Source organism: Kogia breviceps, chromosome 11 (genome assembly GCF_026419965.1).
Source record: "Kogia breviceps isolate mKogBre1 chromosome 11, mKogBre1 haplotype 1, whole genome shotgun sequence".
NCBI classification, from domain to species: domain Eukaryota; kingdom Metazoa; phylum Chordata; class Mammalia; order Artiodactyla; family Physeteridae; genus Kogia; species Kogia breviceps.
Genome location: NC_081320.1, coordinates 68,956,519 through 68,981,931, shown reverse-complemented (window position 1 = coordinate 68,981,931; position 25,413 = coordinate 68,956,519). Strand labels below are relative to the sequence as shown.

Here is a 25,413-nt window from a genome sequence, read left to right as displayed (position 1 = left end):
GAGTTCAGCCAAGCTTTAAAGTTTACTGCATGTCTCCCAACATTTGAAGGTACCTGCTTATTTAATTGGACTTAGATTAGTTACTGTCTCCTTCTCTTTCATGGACTTTGGAAACTAATCATCTCTGAATAATTTTCTAAAAGCAAAGGTTATGTATGTTTATTTTCCCTCTGAGAAAGGCAAAAAAAGAAATAAAATAGAAACTAAATGTGAAAAGTAAAAATGGTTACTTGTAAGTCCTGTTTATCTACTCATGGAGGAATTGGAAACACTTGTTCATTGCTTTATTTTTAAAATTTGTGTCTAAAATGTTTTTAATACTTTCAGTTCTGTACCTCAGAATCTGGTGATTTTTTCTTACAAATCACTGCAGTTTATGTGCATGAAAGAAAAGCTCATCTTAAAAAGGCAAATTTTAAATTATACTTTAATGTTTTATTTTCTTGTGAATTTTTTAAGGCAGATGAAGTGGTAATAATTATTCGACATCGTGTGTAAAATATTTTATCTATCTTTTGAATTAGAAACGTCTAAAAGCAGCAGAAGCTGAGAGTAAGCTGAAACAAGTGTATATCCCAACTTAGTAAGTAATGGAAATCTTTTAAAATATTTGCCATGGTATTAATTCTCTTCAAAACAAAATATGTACGTTTTGGTCAGTTTCAGCCAAATTTGAATCTCTTTGTGTATCTTATTTTCTTCCACTACAAAGCACTGTTTGCTTTCCATTATAGTGCCACTTAAAAGACCTTTTTTAGAAAGAAAAATGGCTGGTGGGGGAAACCCCAAGTCAGCTAACAAAAGGACCAGAGGAAACATGCCATCAAAGCTTCAGGGAGGATTTCCCTGGTCGTCCAGTGGTTAAGACTCCACTCTTCCACTGCACGGGGGTGTATGTTCGATCCCTAGTCGGGAATTAAGATACCACATGCCATGCAGCGTGGCAAAATAGATAGATAGATAGATAGATAGATAGATAGATAGCTAGCTAGCTAGCTTCAGGGAAAGTGTTAGAAAACTAACCTATGAAAATATTATTTGAAGCAAATGTGTTTCAGAAAGCTAGCAACTTTTGAAACTTCTGTATTGTTTAATGTATTTTGTTTGGGTAATGTGCATTGCCCTTTTGAGGTATGTTGTTTATTTGGTTGAGAATTTTACATTGCTTGGGGAAAGGGTTAGGGGAGGTAATTAGAACCAAACTTTGTAAATATTGGATAAATAAAGAATAGGTTTCAGTTGTTTCAGATGCCTAACATTCTATCATTATTGTCCTTTTGATTTAGAAATCATTGTCATATCAAAATGAATGCCAATTTTCTTTTCATTTGCTACATTTTAAATATCTTTTTTTGAGGTCATGAGTTTGACAGTTCATTCGTTCAGGAAAATTTATTGAGCACCATGTATATAGTGCTATCCTAGGTTCTTTGGGGATTAAAATGAAATTTACTACAGTGTTCTGTGTACTGATTCAAGCTTTTTCACTCTTTGAGCTCAGTACAGTTGTTTTATACCTAGCCTTTTGTTTACTGAATTTTGATATATGAATACATATTTTTACATACAGGGAGGCCTCATAGACACTGAATTGTTATATTTCTTATTAATCTTTTATCTCAAGATAGATAACATGTAATTTACAGGGTCCATAATTTTTATTCAGAGCTGTAACGTCCTCCCTGCAGAGTGGTTTTCTAATATTTTAGAAAATTATATGTTTTATTTGACTAATCTATAAAAGAACAACTCCGCAAAGAAAACACTGCTGTGATTCATGTGTCTTAGATTTTCAAAAACAAGTATACCAGCTTTCTTGTGCTTTGCAGTGCTGTCACATCAAAGGAAAAGTACATTTAGCCAGTTTTCAGCAAAGAACCCAGATAATTGTTGCTATTCTGTTCATTGACTTTGGAGTCTTGATCTAAGCCTTGATCTAAGTCAAAGACTAAGTCAAAGACCAGTATGTGGGCCAAATCTGACCTGCCACCGGTTTTTGTAAATAAAGTGTTATGGAATACAGCCATGTTCATTCATTTATGTATTGTCTCTGTCTGCTTTTGTGCTACAATGGCAGTGCTCAGTGGTTGCGACAGAAATTATAATACCCACGAAGCTTAAAACATTTACTCTGCCAACCCCTGATCCAAGTGAATGATTTTTGAAGATCAAGACAGTTTCTAATCATACTTTTAAAAAACGTTATATAAATCATGTATATAAATAGAATATATGAATTCTATTTATTATGAATTTATTATTCATAATAGATTCTGTTATGAATCTGTACTGTTGAGTTGGATAAGAATCTAAGTTCTTTGAAGAATTTCCCAATTAACTCTGAAATATTATTTTAAAACAAATACTAGATTAAGTTTTTGGGGGGAGGGGATGCTGCGCTACATGGCTTGTGGGATCTTAGTTCCTTGACCAGGGATCAAATCCAGGCCCATGGCAGTGAAAGCACCAAGTCCTAACCACTGGGCCACCAGCGAATCCTCAAGAATTATTTTTACTGTCATTCTTTTGAGACTGGCAGTCTCCTATACATATGCAAAGCACTCTCTCTGTTCAGTACTAGAGGTAGATCAGTTAAGAAGACACGTTGTCTTCTGGAGCCTGCATTCTATTGTGAGGGAGACAGATGCCAAACAGCTAGTCGGTCGCCCAGTGTGTTGAGTACTCTGATGATGAAAAAGAGATGGTGTGACCGTTTGTTCTGGGGACCACACTCAGTTGATGCTGTCAGGAGAGATTCCTTGTGGAGGTGAGTTTGAGTGAACTGTAGAGGAGGGATCATTCAGGTGATGGAGCCTTTCCAGGCCAATGGGATTGTGAGATGGGAAGGGGCAGAGCAGAGTTAAGGAGGTGAGAGAAAGGCAGTGTGGCTGGTATGAAGGGAGTGGTGAGCCATGGGAGACCAATATGGTACGCAGGGGCCAGGGGTTAGCCATCTGATGAACAGTGGGATTGGACCGTAAGCAAGTAAGTGTCATGATTAAATTTCTACGGACTTTAAGATTACTGGCTACGTTTTGGAAAATGGTATGGGGAAATGGGAGTGGATATAAGAGCACCAATTAGGACGTTCTTGGAGAAGAAAGATGATGGTAGCTTGACCTAGAGCTGTGGCCTGGAAATGGTATGCTACTTAGAGGTGATTGACTTGTATGGAGAGATAGAGGGGAGATGTCAAGCTGAGTCCCAGGTTTCTGGCTAGCTCAGTTAACTAGGTGGGGTGCTGTGCTGTTCACCATGATGAGAAACTGCAGCAGAGAACCAGGTTGGGTCATTTTGAGTTTGTTTTCTCCAAAAAGAGGTGTTGAATATGCTGTCAGATATATTGGTCTTAAACTCAGGAGAAAGTCCTGGGCTAGAGGTCCATATTTGAGCTTCATCAGCATATAATATTGTGCTTGAAACTATGGATGAGATTTCTTAGAGTAATAAGAAAAAAGAGCCTTGGACCAAACTTGAGGAAATCTGTTCAATATATCAGAGTATGATAGCTGAAAAAGGATAGCCAGGTGAGCGCATTATCACACAACCTGAGAGAGGAGTGTCTTTCAAGGAGGGAAAGTGGTTAACGGTGTCAAATGCTAATGAAAAATAGGGAATTTAGCAACATGGAGGTCGATGGTAATCTTTAATAGAGTGCTAAGGGCTGCAGACAGTGAAGATTAGCAGCTCTCAGGAAAACTGGCTGGAAGAGGCAGTCGAGAGAGTTCTTGGCCTTGGGGGGTGAGTGTGGATAGAGTAATGGGGGAGTTTTTTAAATACGGAGAAATGGAGAAATATGTTTCCCTGGTAATGAGGGTCCAGGAAAGAGAATCGAGTGTACAAAGTTCTCAAGAGGGCAGGGGGGCTGCAATCTGGAGCATAGATGAGGGGAGGAAAGGTTTGAGCATTAGATAAAGGAAGGGCAGTTTCATATAATGCAGCTTTAAAAACTTTAAAAAAAATGTTTGTCTTTATTCAAATGGTCACATTGCCATTAACCATTTGTCCCCTGAGAAGTAACCTGTAGGTACTTGGTTTTGCAAAACATGTTTTAAGTGGTTCACCTGTCTATATTCCATCTTTGCACACTCATTTTCCTTTTGTGATTGTTAGAATTAAGGTCAGTGGTTTATTCAGTCAAATAACATTCTAGATTCAGTTGAACAACTAAAGTTGTTTTTACTCTTTCTTTTTTCAGGCTGCTCAACTGTAAATTTGTATTAGCTCTCTTAATACATATATTTTTCCCTGTGTTAAATGTCAGAAATGTTCATATTTGGAGAAAGCCTTCTGACATTATCAGCCATTTGACTTCAAGGGGCTACTACTTCTTTCTATGTACAGTAGATTTTAAAAATCAGAAATATTTTTACATACCCTTGGAAATCTTAGTCATTCTGAATCACCACTTTTAACTTTGTACTTTTCCAACTGAAAACTGTAAGAGGAGAAATATGTTCTGTCTGGTTTAAAATGTGTCTTTAAAACCAATTTCTCTCCACAATACATTGCTGGCACAGATTTGAAGTGTAAATAATAGCCCTGTTTATAGAATAGGGCCCTCAGTGCACACAGAGGTTAAATGATTTCTTCTGGGGTGGCGATGGGGCATCAGCTAAGAATTACAGTAACAATGCCAGAAAGAAATCTTATTTTTTAAAAAATTGTATTTATTTTTATTATTTTTGGCTGTGTTGGGTCTTTGTTGCTGCGCGCGGGCTTTCTCTAGTTGGCGGCGAGCGGGGGCTAATCTTCGTTGTGGTCCACGGGCTTCTCATTGCGGTGGCTTCTCTTGTTGCAAAGCACGGGCTCTAGGTGTGTGGGCTTCAGTAGTTGTGGTTCGCAAGCTCTAGAGCGCAGGCTCAGTAGTTGTGGCATATGGGCTTAGTTGCTCCGTGGCATGTGGAATCTTCCCAGACCAGGGATCAAACCCGTGTCCCCTGCATTGGCAGGCCGATTCTTAACCACTGCACCTCCAGGGAAGCCCAGAAAGAAATCTTAATTTGTTGTCAGGCCAAGTTTACATATTAGACTTTCACTGGTAAATGTAAGTGTGGGAATGAGAACCAGCAAAAAGGAAACTCACGAGCCTACTCTGTGATGAAACTCCAGGTGTCTTAATAGTTGTGAACTCTCATTACTTCACAAGCCACAGGAAGACAGAGTATGGTCTGCATTTAGTCATTCGGCATTCATTACTAACAAATAATTTGCTAATTTACTTGGCTTATTTTTTGCTCAGCAAATAGACATGAAAGCTCCTCTAGAATGCAATGATGTCGGCACTTTTGTTTACTGGGCACTGAATAAATATACGTTAAATGAATTATGAGTGTATTGAGGACATACTATGTACACCTGTACATGTTCTTAGGCATGGCTGATAAGCAGGGGAGTTAGGCTACCTGAGATGGGAAAAAGTGAGCCATGTTTGCTCAGTAAATACCAAGACAATCTGGGTTACATGTTTGTGAGGAATTATGGCCTCTGGAAATCTGATAGATATAACTTTTTCCTCTTGAAAAGAAATGCCTCAAATACATTTATTGGTTTTTCTAATTTCAAGTACTACTTAGTCTTCGTCATAAAAATTCAAACATAATTGGGCTTCCCTGGTGGCGCAGTGGTTGGGAGTCAGCCTGCCGATGCAGGGGATACGGGTTCGTGCCCCGGTCCGGGAGGATCCCACATGCCGCGGAGCGGCTGGGCCCATGAGCCATGGCCACTGAGCCTGCGCGTCCGGAGCCTGTGCTCCGCAACAGGAGAGGCCACAACAGTGAGAGGCCCGCGTACCGCAAAAAAAAAAAATCAAACATAATAGAAATCACGAGTGGTCACAATCTCCTGAAATGCTAACTTTTACCTCTTGAGATATGCCTTGCTGATATCCACATTATCTCTGTTGGGCATGTGGCTTTCATGTAGTTCCCTTGAGAGCCAATGCGTGGAGTCAGCACCAGCTGGAATGGGACAGTGGTTTTCTCTAAACATAACACACTACCTTTGGCTTAATTATTTAATCCAAAAATTATATTCTCAGGAGAATTTATGATAGGTGATAAAGTTTAATAAGTTGTATCTTTCCAATTTATCAGAGGGTGTCCTAAGGAAATTGTGTTTGGGTGGAGAAGAGATACAGTGTATTTATTTTGTGAGCGTCAGGCTTAAGAGATTGGTATTTACTTAACCTTGGTTTGTAAAAATAAATGGTTTGGGTTCATTTTAACACCTTACTTTTACCAGTTTATTTCTTTTTCACCAAACACTCAAATGTTTATTTATGTGTAGTTAAGATAAATCAGTAATGAAATGTAGAGCCTTTTACCTTGTTATGCAAGTCATTTTTATCACTTCACTTTATATTTCATTGAAAGCAGCAAACCAAATCCCAACCAAATATCCACCAGCAATGGCAAACCTGGTGCTGTGAATGGAGCCGTGGGAACCGCATTCCAGCCGCAGAACCCTCTCCTAGGGCGAGCCTGTGAGAGCTGCTATGGTAAGTTTTCTCCAGTAGGGCTTCTGCCGCCCCTTTGATGCCTGTTGCGGGTGAAGGGCAGGGAATTGTGCTGGCACTGCCGGGCGGGAGGTGCGAGAGGTCAGCACTGAGCAGAGGGCAGAATAACGTAGCCTCAGAGTGAACCAGGTGCCCATCCTTACCTTCCACCTGGACACTGAGTTTAGGTATTGGGTTTCCTTTGATTTGCTTCTGTGGCGTCCTGGGTTTGTTGAGCAGTGTGTGCTAAGCTGTATTCAGAGCTGTTATTAGCTTTGTGCAAACCATGGTCCCGTGAAATATACCAAACCCCCTTTTGGTTGTTTCTCAGTATGTTTTGACAAATTAAAGGCTCCAAATAATTTTGTAGGGAAGACCTGCGTGTGGATAAACTGCTATTTATAATCCTCAGATGAGGTTCCCTTAGAGCACTGGCTTGGGAGATGCTGTTTTATGATACTTTTGGCCTCAGGGCCCCAGTCTATTTGTCAGTATTTATCCATGTAAAAAAAACTACCCAGTGCCGGCAGTATTATATTTGCCCTGGATGTTAAATTGGGATGGTGAAATGAAGGGCTAGGTAGTCGACCTAGCAGGGTAGGGTTTTTTTGGCTGCGCCTCGAGGCATGTGGGGTTCCCCAAATGGGGATTGAACCCATGCCCTCTGCAGTGGAAATGCTGAGTCTTAACCACTGGACCTCCAGGGAAGTCCCAGATACATTTTTAGTATTTATTTAAAACCTCAAACGACAGTGTAATCTCTTAAATGGGGCATTGGTGACACGGGCATCTATGTTTCCTTCCAATCAAAGTGGCCTGGGGTGGAAGAGGGAAAGACACTCATATTTATTAAAAGTCTACTTGGTGCCCAGTTTTTGTCTCTCAGCAGCTCTTGTGGGCGCGGGGTGGGTAGCCTGCTGCCCTAAGGACGTAGGGATGAGGGACATTTTTGACTCTGCTCCATACTCCACACCAGGCTACAGCATTGAAAAAGGCTTTTAAAGCCAAATCATAAAATTATCTTTCCTGCAACCAAAAAAAGTGTGAGCCAGGGAGATTGCTATCTTCACAGAAATAGCATATGTCTAACCATTTTCTGCAGTATGAGAGAACAAAGGGAAACACTCTGTGGAAAATTAGATTTTTTTTAAAAATAAATATTTATTTAATTATTGCTGCATTGGGTCTTTGCTGCTGTGTGCGGGCTTTCTCTAGTTGCAGCAAGTGGGGGCTACTCTTTGTTGCAGTGTGCGGGCTTCTCATTGCAGTAGATGGGAGCAGAGCAAGAGCTCTAGGCACGTGGGCTCAGCAGTTGTGGCTCTCAGGCTCTAGAGCGCAGGCTCAGTAGTTGTGGCGCATGGGGCTTAGTTGCTCTGTGGCATGTGGGATCTTCCCGGACCAGGGCTCGAACTGGTGTCCCCTGCATTGGCAGGCGGATTCTTAACCACTGTGCCTCCAGGGAAGCCCGAAGATTATTCTTTTGGTCAAAATTTTACATGGATTGCATAACTGTTTTTGAGTTGGCAATTAGATTTTGAACTTCATTTATATTTAAATGAAAATAAGAAGAATCCTGCAGACAAGTGGTAGTGGCTTAATGTGTCTTATTTTTGCCTTATAAACCCCTTTCATGTTATATGTAGTCTCACATATCCCTTTAAATAATTATTTCACCATTTTTATGTGTGCATGACAAATAAGCAATTTTAATTGTAGGTCCATGTATTAAATAATCTATTATAAAATGTATCTTACTATAATATGCATATAAGTTTTATCTTTATAGAAAGATAGAATTTGGTGTTTTCTATTTGTCACTTTCATTGAATTTGAGTTAATTATTTAAAGAGAAAGGCATTTGTTGACATACTAAAATGACATGTCATGATTAATTTGGGTGAAAATGTATATTTAAATATGAGTGAAATTTTATATTCAGAATCCAAAATAGGCCCATGCCTAATATTTAGGATTCTTAAAATTTGTGTTTTTTAAAAAAATCAACTTATTTTACTATTTGTTTTTAAATTACAAGAGGAAAGGTTTTTAGGCTGCTATTTGCAAGGAGTCCTCCCAAAATAATACATGATGGGTTCACAGTATCATTTTCAACAAACTAAGAGATAGTTTGACTATAATGATCACTATATCTTCTCTTTTTGACATTGGTTTATAAAGTGTTAGTTGACACCCTGATGTGCTGTTTGAACGTTTTGACCTGATAAAGGTAACTTACAGATCCAGGGAAGGATATTCCTAGACAAACTTACAGAATCATAATTTTATGTACCTTATTAACTTAGTGTTCATCATCAGTGTTTTCTGTGTTAAACTTCAGATCCATTGTGGGCATACTTTAAATGTTACATGGCAGTATTTTAAACTTCAGAGCAAAATAGCACAAGTTTGTAGTGTTTAGCTCAGGAATGAATCAATCGAGCTGTCACGTCTTAAGCATGCCGTGATGTTGGCTACACATGCTCACTTGACAGGGACTTACAGTCTGGAAAAGGATTCTGTTTTTAAAGAGAGAAAAAGTAAAATAATTATTTTATCTATTGATTAAAATAAAGGAATGGAAAACAGATCCCTGTTTCTGTCAGACTTCTACCTTTATCTGAGGGGTCCCTCTAAGCACTTTAAACCCTGAGGTAGTCTCTGAACCACAGGTTTGAAAACCTGGATTTAGTTTAATAATACCTTTCTGATAACTTATTTCCAGAAATGTACACAATATTTTTAATATTTAATATTGTACAAAATGTTTTTAATGAACCAACAAAAACTCCAGCAGCACAATGTATAATATAGGGCACTTCACCTAATGGCCCCTCTTAGTAAGGGCCACAGGCACTTGATATCTATAGAAATAAATGGTTTAATGAATTCTCACTTGACAAATACATACATGTATTAGACTTTCCTGTTTGTCGGGTAAACTGGAAGAAGAAAAATTACATTGTAAACTAAAGATGGCTTTGGAATATTTTTGAAATATTTGACCATATGTGTATTGATATTACAAGTTATGTCGCATTCTTTGTGTTTTCTTATTTTTCCTCCATCTTTAGCTACACAGTCTCATCAGTGGTATTCTTGGGGCCCACCTAATATGCAGTGTAGGTTATGTGCAACCTGCTGGCTCTATTGGAAAAAATATGGAGGCCTGAAAATGCCCACCCAGTCGGAAGAGGAGAAGTTACCTCCCAGCCCAGCTACAGAGGTACATAAGCAGTAGTCTTTTTAGTGTTGAGAAATGTAGTGTTTTTCAGCACCTGGATCATTCCTTGGAAACAGAAGTACAGTATAAGATAAGTTAAAAACAAACAAAGCTATTATAGCTAAACGTAGTACTGAAACGTTGAGGGGTGGGTATGGAGATAGGGGCATGGACAAATCCAATTTTTTCAGGTATTCAAAATATCGGACTTGAGAGATTACTCAGAACAAGAACGATGTGTGTGGGAGGTGTTAGCATGAGTAGAGAGCTTACAAATTAAATACTGGTTTTAATGGCTTTTTTGGAAACAGTTTGCAACCTTTCGGTACTGTTGAAAATGTGTTTTATTGCATAAAGTAATAAGTACAAACTGAGCATTCTTACTGTCCCTGGGCTATCATAGGAGAGACAAGAAGGCATGGACTCAATCTTGAGGTGAACAACAGTTAAAATATGATTTTGGTAAAATTCTCATAGGTGGCAGATACCAAGCACCTATGTCTACCAGAGGGAACTTGTTCTTTTTGAGAGCTAACAAGATTTAAGGACCCCCTTCAATATATATATATTTTAAATAGTCTCTCCCCTGGCAATTTTTTACTGTTGTGAATGTGATTTTGGATTGTTAAGGTCAATTTAGGAGAAAAAAATATAGGATCACAGACACCCTTACTTTCACCCAGCTTCCTTCTCTACTCCCCACCTCCTACTCCAAAGTACATACTTTAAAATTCTCTCCCCTGTAATAAGTTATAGATTCTTCAGTGAAAGACTTAAAAACTGCACTTTTCTTTGAAAAGGATGCAAGGAGTATTGTATTTTGACAAATTCTGTTCTTTACATGTTTGTTGGTGTCTGATTTTATAGGACCCTCGAGTTCGAAGTCACATGTCTCGCCAGGCCATGCAGGGGATGCCGGTCCGAAACACTGGGAGCCCAAAGTCTGCAGTGAAGACCCGTCAAGCTTTCTTCCTTCACACTACATATTTCACAAAATTTGCTCGTCAGGTCTGCAAAAATACCCTCCGGCTGCGGCAGGCAGCAAGACGGCCGTTTGTTCCTATTAATTATGCTGCCATTAGGGCAGAATGTAAGATGCTTTTAAATTCTTAACCTTATATGTTGTGCTTCTGACCATTTCCTCTCTTTCCCTCTCTCTCTCTTTTTGTTTTTGTTTTTGTTTGCAATAAACATAAGTTCTTGTGTACAGCCTTTTATTTGGTTTATTTTTTTTTTAACATTGTTTTGTCTGCTGCCATTTGTATAATGCCAACCTGAAAACATTGAAACTTCTGCAGTCTTTATGAGAAAGTAGTGCTCAGCAAAAGATTGGTGGGAGGTGATCCTATCCAGTGGGGTTTTGTAATGGAATTACCTGAAAGCCCTTATCGAAGAGGGATTTTTACCTATAAGGTAGAATAAAATTTGCCAATTTACACTAATGAGAAATTGTATGTCTTTGTAAACTTCTCAATTTCCCACAAACCTTTTACAATTATCATACAATATTCTGGAAATATACAGTGTTTCATAACAAATTAGAAGATTTAGCAAATTATAAATGAATTTTAAAGATTTTTGGGTGAATTTTCTGAAAAACATTTAATTTTTACAAGCTAGTGTCTGAATTTGTGGTTGAGCATTCTTTCTATTTGTCCAGTTTGGTTTCCATTTCATAATCATATACCATATACATTACTACATAACATTTACATGACTTTATTACTCATTATCAACACATTCAGTCTTGCTTATGTTTTTTTGTTGTTGTTAGAACAAAGGTCATATGTACCAATGAATTGCAGGTTGTTCTGTTATTACCATGTACCCCTAAATGTGTCCATAATTTGTGTGTGAACTCTGATTCTAGTCTTGCTACTTTTAGTTACATTCCTGTTTAGCATGTTAGAGCCATGCAACTTTTTTTCCCTATGGGATGAGAAAACTTGCTGTCTGGCTTAACAGGTAGGAAATCTTAAAGACATTCAGTAGATAACTCTATCTGTGAGATAAGAAATTTCTTATTATGAGATGTTCCGTTTTGATTTAAAGAGGGTATCTGTAAAAGGAGTGATGATTGAAAAGTGTTTTTTGTTCCTAAAGATAATTTTCAACAGAACACTTGAAAGTCTTTAAAACTTACAGGTAAAAGCTTTATAAGAAGAAGAAAAGTGCTTTGTAAAGTGAGTAGAAATTGGAAGTAATCTCTGCGTCCCATGGAGGGGAAACTTAGCTACATGAAACTCATGTATATGTGAGAACTTAGGCATGTATATTGAGGTTTTGTGCTAGCATTTCTGAGTTCATGGATTTATGTTATCACTTTCTTACCATTTTAAGGAACTAGAAAATATTTATATCCATGAATAAACGGCTTAACTGATTTAAAACATATACATTTATATATAATTTCTTAAATATAAAAAATAAAAAACACATAAGAAAGAAAGTGAATGAAATTCTTCCATTAAAATTGGCCAGGCTCCAGGATCATCTTTGTTGCTATGAATGGAAAAGAAACTGTCACCAACTAAATTGGCTTCTGAGGAAGCTTCTGTTTCTCATTAAGCTTCTGTTAATTTCTCAGTTAATTTGCAAATTGTCTTTATTTTGATGATTCTTCAATGAAGTATGTTTTTGTGTCACCTTATTTTAATTTTTCTCAGTTAAAAGGCCATGCTACTAAAAAAGGGTCAAGATTAAATTACCTGTATTTTATTTCTACAAACATATAGCTATAATAATGATAATGGTAATAAAAGAACAGACTCCTTTGTTGTGATGAGAGTCACGGAGCATATTTTATTTTGTATTTAGCTTCATTGGTCAAGTTACACGTAGAATCAGATTCTCAGAATAATTTTACCTTGAAATTTAAAACTATAAAGTTTCAGCAGCCACCTACTCAGTCCCAGTCCCCCCACCCAGCAAGCAGCTATTGAACTCTTTTCCTAGCATCTAATTGCTTCTTGCATTATCTTCTCCCTTCTTATATTTGTACCTTGTCACAACCTCTTTAGCAGATTCCTTGATCTTGGCTTGTTAGCAAGATTAGATGTTAATAACCCGATGTCCGTATGCAACCATGTTTATGGTCCAGGGGGAGGTTAAAGCTGTATTTGTTTTTCTGTTTGTTTTTTGTGGTTTTTGGGGGTAAGCTTTCCTTGGTTTCTCAAAGGCAGTGGTGACCCTGTCCCTCCCCCCAAAAGTTAAGAATCACCGTGATGATGAATGACTTTCAGATCAGGTGAAAGTTTGTAATTGTAAAGATATTGATAGATCAAGAGCTCCAATTAATGCATTTAGAATAATTCTTTATAATATTGGAAAAGGAAACTAGCTTTGCCTGTGAACTTGAGACTCTTCCTTTTATAAGAAGTGTAGAAGTTGACCCCTTCCATGGCTCCTGGCTTTGGCAGCAACACCACAGCCAGTATCACAGCCAGAGTTGATGGGGTATCAGACTTCAGAAGAGTGAAGAAGTGGGGAGCTGAGGAGATAAATTCTGTTACATGGGGGAGACCATAGTCATAACTTTCAGATCTCGACTTACAAGTTAATCCTTGTTTAGAGGAAGTTTTGTTTTTTTTTTAAATTTGTTACAGCAGTGCTCTCTGGCCTTTATTTTCATTAAGAAACTGGTGTTAAGGAATACAATATAGTGAGCAGGGAAATCTTTGTTTGCATATCCATAAAGTATCGCAGGAAAATGTAAGAAGTAATATCTTTGGGAAGGGAAACTGGGAGGCTGAGGGAAAAGGGTGGGAAGGAGACTTACTTACTTACTATTCATCCTTCTAAACTTTTTCAATTTTGAGTCATAGGAATATATTTCCTATTAAAAAGTCATGGGAATATATTTCCTACTAAAACTTTTTAAAAAACTTGAAATAACTATACACCATGACCAACATGCGTTTTATAGATATAGATATAGATGTAAAAAATGACTGTTAAAACCAAATCCCAAATGCCTGTTTATTTGAATGATATACCTTTATATGTAAATATGTAAGTCCATGCTAAAAATTGCTGACATCGGTACAGTGCCTGAGCCAGTTCTACCATGTAGATAGTGCTTAATAAAAATGGATTGCTAGACCAAAACCCAAAACGTTGCATAAAGAAAAGTACGATGTCCTTGACAAGATTTGCAGACCAACTGCTTGGTTTTAACAGCATCAAGTTTCAGACAGCCTGCCCCTGCTTCCCCTTGACACCCCTCCGCTCATTAAAAAAAGCCATAATATAATGATGATGGTTTTCCTCCTATGTTACTTTCATGAGACTTTACCACTGAGTTACTGGATGACTGACTTGTCAAAGATCTGTAAAATCATCCCACACCTGATGAACACAGGGCTTCTATTTGAGACTCAAGATCCAGAGACTGAGGTTAAGTAGAAGTAGTATATTAGCATTTCAGAGATGAAGCAAAAGTCCCCAGAGAAATGGATCCAAATGACTTACCTGCCCCCTCTGTAGCTTGCGTGGATAATTAAGTAGTTTCTGAGTTGATAACACACGAGACTTGAATGACAGCACCATTCCCCAGTATGAATGTTTTCAAGGGATACCTGGAGCCCTTTTTTTCTGTTTGAAGATGCTAAATCGACTTCAGAAGTATTATCCCAAGGGCCCATATTCAGAAGAAACTTGTTATATACTTTATGAGATTTCTAGAGGTTTCTCAGTGAAAGTTACTATTAATAATTGTATAAAGTTTGGTGAAATTTTAAGTTCTAACATTAGGAGAACAGTTTTGGCTTGTTTATTTTGGTAGTTTATTATTTTAATAAAAATTTGTCTTTGAATGGATACTTTAAATTTTTTTAAAGGTACAACGCCATTCCCATTCCTACCTCTTTTAGAGGTAACCATTGTCATCAGTGTCTAAAGTATCCAGAGACATCCTGTGTATCTCTAAGAAACTAAGAAGGTGTATTTTTTGTTTTTGTACAGACGTTAATGTTCTGCACGTTGCCTTTTTTACTTAACGTATCTTGGAGGCCATTCAATACTAGTACATTGAGAGCTACATCCTCTTTTTTTTGTGTGTGGAGGTGATTTTCTTTCTTTTTTTTTTTAAAGTATATTTATTTATATTTGGCCGTGTGGCATGCAGGCTCTTAGTTCCCCGACCAGGGATTGAACCTGTGCTCCCTGCATTGGAAGCATGGAGTCTTAACCACTGGACAGCCAGGGAAGTCCCACCTCCTTTTTTTATCAGCTGCATAATAGTCTGTTTTGTACTTGAGCCAGTACTTCTATTTTAAAAAAATTAGGTTGTTTCCAATCCCTTTTTATTACAAGTAGTATTGCAACAAATATACAGATATCATTTAAGACTGATGTATGAAATGTGCATGTAGCTTACAGGTTAAATCCCTAAAAGTAAAACATCTGTGTCAAGCAACTTCCATTCTGAATTTTGATAGTTACTGCCCAGTTGCCCTCAGAAAAACTGATTTGCATTCCCACCACAGTGTCTAGAGAGAGCCTGTTTCTCTAGAACCTTGCCAGCAGTGTTACCCATCTCTGAAACCCTTCACTAGTTGACAGGTGACATGTAAGTTATATTAGCTTGCATTTCTCATTTTGAATGAGGTAGAAAATTTTGCATATATTTGACAACCATTTGTATTTCCTTTTTTGTCAACTGTTTTTGCCCCTGGCCTGTTTTCTATTAAAAGTCTTACTGACTCATGGGAACTTTTTATATTTTAAGGAAGTTAGCTCTTGATCTGTAATGCAAATATGTCCCCCATTTTGTCTTTGATTTTTTATTTGCCAAGCAGATTTTTTTAAGTAGTTGAATTTATCTTTTAAAAAAATTTCTTTAATGGCACATGTGTTTTATGTCTTGTTTAGAAATGCCTTTATAATTCCTATAAGAAAATTCTATGGATGGTTTTACTTTGATAGCAGTTTTGAAGGCCCATGTGAGATATATTTGTGAATTTTAATTCAGTATGTACTTTTTGCAAGTTTTCTGTTTTATTTTTCCCTCTAATATTTCCAAAACATTTTAGAAAGATAGTCATGAGTTGCAAAAAAAAGGTAACTTTTTCCAGGTTTACCTCAGGGAGATATAGCTCATCCTCTAGGAGGCCAGGGAAATATGCCTCGTGCTCAGTCAAGCCATTTGAGTGAGGTGAAAATGCTCTCCCTCTGGCCAGATTTGGATTCCTTCTGGTTTCTTCAGGCATTTCTCAGGTTGCTTTCTTCACCTGTGTGCTTTTAATGGGTACTAATTATCTCTTTAAATATAGTTAGGTGAGTAATTTGAGAGCAGGGTACCACTGGCCTGGTCTTGAGTACAGACCAGGATTCTTTTTAATCAACTCAAATGTGGACCTGATCATCTATGTTTATGATCATTTCCTCCGGACAGAAACTATTTTTTTCTATTTATATTCGGTATAATCACTGAATGGATGCAATTTTTATGTTAAACAGTCATGCGTTAGTCTTAGCACTCACCTTTCATCCTAATTTATTCACGGTTGAGACTGATAGTTCTTGCCACCAACTACTTCCTATAAAATATAATGCAGATTGATGAAATATGGATCCTTCTAAAAAGTTTTGATCTCCCACTCAGGTGCTCTGTAAATTCTCACTTGGAACATTATATAATTAATCCTACTAATTTAGTGAGAAATTAAAAGCAGATTAATATAAAGTGAAATGTCTATGGGTATTGTGTTGGTGACTCCTTTGATGGGTTTGTTGATTATTGTCAAGGTGACAGTCATGTGGGAGTTCATCACTTGAAGTCACATTGGCAGTTTTCCTTTGGGCCTTATAGACTGGAATAAAGAGCAAAGTTAATCTTATTACTAGTAATACAGTAATGGTTTTTGTCCAAAACATTGAGCAAATACTAAGATGATTCATTCAAGCTTTATTTTATTAATAGAAAATAAATTTCTTCTCTTGTCCTCTTCTTAAGTAGAACTTGAATTTTAGGTGAATTCGTAATATTAGGAAGGAATTATTACTGTTAGCACACAGTGATTTGACAGGTGTTTGATCCTTGCAGGGTTTGGGCTGCTTTTTAATGTTTGTTTAGATTACTCCTCCAAAATATGCTTATTATATTTCTGACTGTATCTTCACTATTATTCAACAACAGGTGAAAAGCTTCATAGCTTAGTAAATTTTTTTGCTCAAAGGAAATCAGCTGAGTAGGAGGAAAAGAAACTGGACCATTTACAGTTGTCAGTGGTTGAATAGTAATTAGCCAGTGCTTGTGATATGTATTCAGATTCCAGGCTGCAGTTTGTGCTTTGTCTATTTCAATATTTTTAAATGCTGCTTTCCCACCTTTTCCTGTTTAATAGTTATTGGAAAAGAGTTTCCTTGTTGAGAGGGGTAGAGCTAATGAAAAAGTTAATTTTTAATTTTAGATCATTTGAAGTTCCAGATTGAATTATACATTTTTAACACTAATAGTGCAGAGAATCCCTGTGGATGTCAAAGAAAATTTCCTGTATGTAGGCCTAGAAATGTGGTCTCAGCCACAGAAAATCTGTAGGACATTTTTGTGAAAAATGTGAAGGTGGGAAAAGGCATAAACAGCAGAATCATATCAGCTAAAGCTACTCTGTTAAGCTTTATGACAATATGTGCAAATTTAAAAAACATTTCAATACACATTGTTTTTGTTGCTTCAGACTCTACAGCTTAACTCTTTGGTATGAGAGGCAGCCATGTTTCACATCTACTCTTCCATCTAATGACAGCTAATTAAAACGCAGAGAGTGTTTGTGTTGTATGCTTTATTTTTCTCTGAACTGTCTTATGGTAGGGTATGAGGAGTATGATGTGACCTCTATGAACTAATATCCATCACAGTATTTTACTATTCTGACTATTGGATGAAATACCTGTCTGCATACAGGTAACCTTTTAAATCTCAGCACTAATGACGTCATAGTAGGATATGAAGGATAGAAAAACTAGTGATAAAACCAAATGACCCATTTTTACTTTTGGGAAGCTCTAATCTAATGGAATTGAATTTAATCGTGATAGATGAAGACTCCTCCATAGAGACCCATTCCATCTAGGTCAGGGATGGTCAAGTGTGTTGCCTTTGTCAGCTGTCATTTTTGTCTTCCATGCCAGATTTATCTTCCATTAGGACTGATAACACCTCATACTTTATGGAAGTTTTCCTACTGTAATGTAGAAATGCCATGGCTATTTTACAGATGAGCATGCACAGAAAGAAAGCATGTGCATGTAAGATGTGTGTTAGCTACATTCATAAGGGACTTTAAAGTGAGTATTCTCCAGGTAAAATCCCATTCAGGAATTTGAACCAGAACTGAAAACGGTTTTCTTAAGCCCCAAAGGAAATTATGGAGGAATCTGGTGAATTTTTTGCACTGTTTTCCACTTGCACATTTTATTTCTGTGGTGTACATAGCATAGGCAGAGAAATCAGCCTCATTGGTTGTCTCCGTGTTTCTCTCTCCTCAGATGCAGACAGACATGCGGACCTATCTGGAAGTCCACTGAAAAGCAAAAGCACTAGGAAGCCTTTGGCATGTATCATTGGGTATTTAGGTGGGTATTTCCTAATAGAAGAAAAACTCAACAATTTCTGTATCTTATAATTGGCTATTCAAAATTGATATGGCTAAATTAAATGCAAGCCTTTCAAGTAGCTGCAGTTGGATACCTTCATATATATAGTCAGTTTATTTCAGAAACTTTTATTTTTATTACCAAAACACACACAAAACATACAGAGTTATAGATAGGTTTACTTTTTCTGAAAATATCATGAATAAAAATGTAATGTATATTTATGGATATAAATACAGATTAAGCAAAAAGGAAAATAAGAATCACTAAATTATTAGAGGATGAATTTTTTTTTTAACTGAAGTATAATTGACTTACAATGTTATATTAGTTTCAGGATCACCACATAGTGATCTGCCATTTATACACATTACAGGATGATCACTGTGATAATTCTAATTACCATCTGTCACCATTCTAGGTTATTATAAAGTTAAGGATGAATATTCTTAATATTTTTATTTAGATCCTTCCACTATTTCAAACCCACCTCACCCCTTCCCTTAAATAGAGAAAGATTGGTTTATTTACTTTTAAAAGAAAAAAACAGATAAAACTGGCTTTTAACCCACCTTTAAACAATATTTATAGTTTTAATGTGCCAATTAAGGTTACTTGAAAGGAAAGCATTAGTATTGCTTTCTGGTTTTTATCATGTTATTTAACTTGGAAGTCACCAAAGATGATGGTTCCATTTACATTTTGAAATATCATAATTAAGAATAGTATAAAATTACTAGGCAATAACCTTTTTTTTTGGAAAGTTTTAAGATAAATAATTTACAAAATAATGACTGCTAAAATGGTTCCTACTATACCTAGAAGCTATAATGGCATGTTTTTATGATTCTAATATTCTTGCTTTTTCACCTTCTCAGTAAAAGTGAAGTATGTTCTCAGAGTTGCATTGAACCTTATGACTCTGTCAGAAAGATGTATATTTGTGAAGTGCTCATACTTAAGACATCCAGTCTTTTAAAAATCAAAGTGTAGCCTTAAAGTTGGTGTATTATCTGGTCCTCATCCAAGCATCCTAGGAGTCAGAAGTGCATAGCTCCTTCTTTGATGTTACTTTGCCACCTTATTTCCTGTTTTATTCCTCAGGGCCTAAAGAGTTGGTTTGATAGCCCCCCAAAATATCACGTGGTTATCACAGGCACGACCTAGCTCATGGTGATCAAATCCTTGAAGTTTGCTATCTGTCTTCCCTTGCAGGGCCTAAACCTAGAAGCCCCTCCCACCTTGCAAAGGAAAGTTTATGATCATAAAAAATAGAATATAATTGCGTATTAGTCAGCATTTCCATAGGTAATTATGTGTTCCTGCTATGGGCAAATTGGTTTCTGTCTCTACCAGATAAGCCCAAAGCAGTGCTGTCCTTGCTAACTGAACCACTTCCCTATATAACATATTTCTGAGTATTTACTATGTACAAGACACTTCACTAAGTGATTTGGGGAACACCAAGATGAATACAACCTTGCCCTCAAAAATCTTCAGCTAGCAGGGAAGGCACCCAGGTAAGAGCAAAGGATTAGATCCTATAAAAGAATTACAGGTAATTAGCATTGGGCACTAGGAGGAAGGGATAGTTATTTCTGATGGGAGTTAGGGCAACTTATGTGAAGAAAGTAATAGTTGATCTCAAGCTTGAAAAATAGATAGTATTCGAATAGATAGAAAAAGAATGTTTTTCCCCTTATGAGGCCAAGAGAACTAGATGAACAAAGGCTCTTGAAAATCGGATCAGGGAAGGCAGGTTTTCTGGTCCTGATGGAGCATAGCGCATGGAGGTTGTGATGAAATATGAGGTTGGCAAACCTTCAATACCATGTTGAAAAAAAAAAATCAGCACTGTATTTTGGTTAGTACCTGATCCATTCCTAAATTTCAGCAAGTGTAGGATTTTGACCAGACCAATACTCCTAACAGCCCTTCCTAAATTTCAGTAAATAAGGCTGATATCCTGGCCCTCACCTGGGAAGACAGGGTGGCTTGTGCATGATTGGCATGTTGGGTGGTGACTCAGAATCAGTGAGCAGGTTTAGCTTTAGAGAAGAGGTTGCCTGGTATTAGTAATAGACTGAGGTCCTTAAATCCAATTTCTACAGTGTTGCAATTTCTGTCCATCTACTGACAACTACATACTTCACATAAACACACATGTACCACATGCACATTACAGTTTTGTGATATATCCTCCGTCAAAGTTTTCTTCTGCTGCTTTTTTTTTGGCCATGCCACGCGGGACCTTAGTTCCCTGACCAGGGATCAAACCCACGGCCCAGCAGTGGAAGTGCAGAGTCTTAAATCACCGGACCACCAGCGAAGTCCCATCTTCTGATACCTCTTAACTCTAGTATTTGGAGTTTGGTGTCAGATTTCATCTATATCAAATTGTTTTTGGCTGGGAGTGATTGACCCTGGTCCTGTATCCTAGTTGCAGAGCCAGAGGAGGAATCCTGTTTTCTCAGAAAGCCCTCACACACCAGATGTGCTACATGCTATCTGTATTTGTGGTTTGATGCAGCACAAGGGTAGTTTTCTTTGAGGCTACCTCTCCAGAGGTAGCCTTTGCATTTCTAATTCCTTGAAGAGTCAGGTGCCTTATTCCCCTCATAAATCTCATGTTTAAGTGACCTTCTGAAGTGGCTTTTTTTTTTTTTTTTTTTTTCTTGTACTCACAACATGAAGCTCAGAGCTTCAGCTAGCAGGGGCAGAATCAGCTCCCTTTTGATAAATAAAGCCATGGTAACAGCACTTGACGTTGATTCATTATGCAGGTCCTTGGGAAAATAAGCTGGTTCATAAGGAACTGGCTCTTAGCTCATTAAGAAATAAGAATTAGATGTGTGCCTATTAGCCGACGTAAGTGCACACAGATTTTTAATACCATGTTCTGAGTTGAGAAACCTTTCTTTCCCCTGTCAGAGATCCATCCTTCGAAGAAACCTAATGTAATTCGATCTACACCAAGCCTACAAACCCCAACTACCAAGCGGATGCTAACCACCCCGAATCACACGTCTCTGAGCATTCTGGGGAAAAGAAACTACAGTCATCACAATGGCCTGGATGGTATGTAAGCCCAGGAATTCTGGGGGCTGATCCCGTAGGCTAGGGCTTCTCTGCCCTTGCCTGCTCCGGGGTGCTGTCTCCCACATCCAGGAATGTGTAACAGGCAGGTTCTTCTACACCCTGATTGAACTGTGTGGGAAGGGGGATATGAGGGAAGGCTGCCATGGGCCACAGGGAAGACATGTTGCCAAGTGACATTTCTCCATCTCCTCAGAAGGGACCTTTTGGTTTACATTTCCTGTTAGGAGGCTTGTTTGAAAATGAAGTCTGTATTTAGCAGGTTGCCTCTTCTGGATGATAATGCTCTTGCTGTGATGCACACTCACTGCTCATTTATGTTTTCTTGAGCAGAAGGGATTATTTCGCCTTATGTCTGAGACAGCAGTGCTGTCTGGGGGTTCTTCGGCATTCTGTGGATCATTTTAAATTTGGCATTTGTCCCTGACTTCTTTCACCTTATAAATTTTCTTAATTGCTCAAGAGTACTACAGGTCATGAAAAGAATTGCATGGGTGATGTCTTAAATACAGAGATAATAATTTGTTTGAAATGGAAAAACTGAGAAATATCACCTCTTAACCACAGTACTTCTCCTGGGCTCGGCCATATAATGGCTCTTCAGGTGGAACTGAATTATCTTCCCATTCAGACTATAAACACAAGTGTAACAAATCATCCAGGCAGTATATATTGTTGATTTCAATATTCAATATTGAATTTCAATATTCAATATTGATTTCAACTCCTGGAGTTTGAAGCTGTCTTGATTGTTTAAATGTTGGCATTTATTTATGAATAAAACTGTCTCCAGGCTTTTCATGCCTTGTGGGACTCTAAATTCCTTCAGTGACAGTAAATTATTTATAACGAGGCCCTAGAGCAAGGATGTGGAATAGACCTTCTAGTAATAATTTCCCATGGTTATTTTCCTTCAGTATGACTTTTGATAGTCATGGTGATGTCAAAATGAATAAAAAATTGAGGGTGAAGAGTTTAGTTTGCATTTATAGGATATCAATGTGTTGTAGATTTAATTCACCTCTCTAGGTCTCATTTTTCTTAATCACTTTCATTTATTCAACCAACGTTTATTGAGTACCCACCAAGTTCCAGGCACTGTGCTTTCAAGAATTTAGCTATACAGTAGTATTGCAGAAATACTTTCTTGCTAATGAGAACATCGGCCATCCTTGCTTCAATATGCCTGATGTCTAGTCAGTAGAAGTCCAAGGAAGCATTGTGTCAAACTGTGGAGATTGGATTTCTTTCCAGCTTTTCCTTGCCCACAGCGTGGGACCTTTAGGTTCAGGCTTAAATGGAATAAAGAATCTTTCTTTAACATCTTATCACCTCCCTGGACTGTCTAGGTATATAGTCCTACTGCAGAAAGTAAGTTCTGGTTTATTTGATATTTATATATTCTTTATGGTAAAAAGACTCTCGCTGTGACTGATGCTGGAACAGCAGCTTTCTGCTGTCTTTCTCCACTCACACCCCACGGTCATGGTCATTCTGGGCCCCGGTCCTCCTCCTGCATTGCAGCTCCTTTTGTTCTTTCCTTGTATCACAGGAACCTGTCTCTTTGGAATTTCTAAAAAATGCCACTATGTAGTGTTTCCTCTCTAGGCCTGTTTGTCCCATTTCCTTCTGAATGAACGCTGTTGCGAGGTCATTGCTTCTCTGCTCTGAGCAGGAGGAATGGACAGGGCACATAACGAATCCCTGGTGTTACGTTGACTGAGACCTTCAGCCTTGTTGAGGAAAAGACACTTGTCTCATTTTCTGAAGAGACCTAGATGTTACACTTTTTTCAAGACCCATGTTTTCGCTCCCCTGTCATGGTACAGAGAGGAAGGCTGATGACATGTGCCTTACCTGCATTAACTCATCTGATTCCATTGACAGAAGGTTCCAGGTCAGGGAACTTAACTGTTTTGCATAACATGGTATCTCTACTGTCTGGCACAGTGCCTAGAACTTGGGGGGTGCTCAATAAATGTTAGTTGAATAAATGAAAGTGATTAAGAAAAATGAGACCCAGAGAGGTGAATTAACTCTTCCAGAGTTACCAAGTACTGCGTAAATGTATTGGGGTTCCCGTCCTGGTGTGACTGATTTCAGAGTCTGCTCTTTTAACCACTGTTATAAAGGAAGGTGAGGCTCTCAAACGTGCTGTATCGGTGTCAGCAAGGTAGAAACTACATAAGTTATTTTAACAGCTCTTGTAATATCAGAAATCAATATGACATATTGAAGGACAGAATAAGTCAATGGGGAGCATGGGCTGGGGGACAGGAAACAGCCACCATCACTAGAGCTGTGAGAGCAAAAGGGACAAGTTGGGATTATCACAGCTAGAAGCCCAAGGAGCTGGAACTCAGACCCTTGAGGAGAGGGCGCTGCTCTGTCGGTGCTGGCATCACTCGGAAGGTGTGATGAGGCCGGTCTTGGGAGTGTGAAGTAAAGCTGGGAACCGAAACACACTGCTGCGGCTCCTTGGGGCGATGCTGACGGGGACAGGAAGGAGCAAGTCTCTTGCTGTCCCCCAGCCTTGCAGGTGCCCTCAGGCACCCCCTGCTGGTACAGCAGGGATCTGGACGGCAAAGTTGAAATGGATTTACGGAGTCCCAACCCCACCCAGAATCACAAAGCTGAGTTTAAGTGGATGGACGCGGAGCCGAGAGGCAACAGTGGAACAGAAACACATATTTTAGAAAATGTCCCCATTTTTGTATTCCCCGTGGACCTTTTCTTTGGGATAATGCATCCGTTTCTTGTTTCCTCAGGATATAAGATCCCGACTAACGTGAGTTTCCAAGGTGAACTCATAAAGTACTAGAAAAAAATGTTAGGCTCATAGTGAGTTTTCATGGGAGAGTTAATACCATTAGACACTGGAATTGATAGGTACAAATTCATGGAAGAGCCTTGTCTTGTGTGATCCAGTAATAAAATCAATTAGCACTGCTGTAATTATCAGCATGTCAGACAGATGAGCACACCAGACAGGATGTTGGTGGGCAGAACTAAGTGGAAGCAGAGCCTGATTGTACTAAATATCCAGGTCTCTCAGCTTTAGGGCTCCCTGTCCCCTTCTTAGCAGCTTGCCCCCTTCGCTCAGCCTCTACCCTCAGTTGGAGGTTCTTCATAATGGGAAAAGAGTCTCTGGATTTCTGCTGGTAGAAAGGATTTTACCTGACATTAAAAAAAAAAAAAAAAAAAAAAAAAAAGGGCTTCCCTGGTGGCGCAGTGGTTAGGAATCCGCCTGCCGATGCAGCGGACGCGGGTTCGTGCCCCCTTCCGGGAAGATCCCACATGCCGCCTGGGCCTCGGTGAGAGGCCCGCGTCCCGCAAAAAAAAAAAAAAAAAAAAAAAAAAAAAAAAAAAAAAGATGGACAGCTCCTTCTTATCTTCTGAAAGTCACTCTCTTTCACCTGGCCCTGGCCCTGGCCCTTTAAAGGCCCTGGTATGACTGGGGGCTGGAAGTCAGCACTCTGTGTCCTCTTAACCTGTGGCACCCAGCCACACACAGGCCTCTGTGACTGTCCTAATGGAGCTTAAATTCCAAGGGTAAAAAACAAAACCTGCATACATAAGAAGCCTCATTTTTTGGAGTCAGTGTAGACCTACCCAGATCCGTATCAGTTCCCCTGCTTTCAGCCTTTCCTGTCAGGCTGTAGGTCCAGTGGTGTGCCACGTGCCGTCATGGTGCTTTCCAAATCCTGTCTCCCTTTCTGACTTACAGTTGCTTTGATGACATTCCCAATGCCAGCAAACCAATTACGTACCACCTTTGGCTGACTTGGCTAAACACCAGGTGGCTGTGAAGAGAGAAGGCCCTGAGATCAGCGGGGATAGAAGAGGCATTACTTTCCATGTCTGAGAGCCCAAAAGGGAGGGCAGCGGGGGAGATGGAATTTGTCTGTGCCATGGAAAAAGCACATCTGACTGTTCAGAGTCAGAAGGGATTAATTGCTGGCTTCTCTTATTATTTCCTATGTGGCTTTGGGTAAATCACTTG

At 38.5% G+C, this 25,413-nt stretch overlaps 1 protein-coding gene across 11 annotated transcripts in view; it reads left to right on the top strand.

The window, feature by feature from the left end:
- The window catches only part of MTA3 (metastasis associated 1 family member 3), a 213,421-nt gene that overhangs the window by 175,784 nt on the left and 12,224 nt on the right, over positions 1–25,413 (top strand). For 5 of the 11 annotated variants that reach the window (XR_010835568.1, XR_009338216.2, XM_067007678.1 and 2 more), the window contains exons 11-16: positions 525–583; positions 6,375–6,499; positions 9,568–9,719; positions 10,584–10,806; positions 18,207–18,293; positions 21,246–21,392. Coding sequence is in view for 6 of the 11 variants with exons in the window: in XM_067007678.1 (XP_066863779.1) it covers positions 525–583; positions 6,375–6,499; positions 9,568–9,719; positions 10,584–10,806; positions 18,207–18,293; positions 21,246–21,392 (793 nt within the window). In the remaining 5 variants the exon portion in view is untranslated. Of the gene's footprint in view, positions 1–524; positions 584–6,374; positions 6,500–9,567; positions 9,720–10,583; positions 10,807–18,206; positions 18,294–21,245; positions 21,393–25,137; positions 25,294–25,413 lie in introns of those variants that run through there. The other 6 variants (XR_010835569.1, XR_010835567.1, XM_067007677.1 and 3 more) reach the window with 4 other exon arrangements.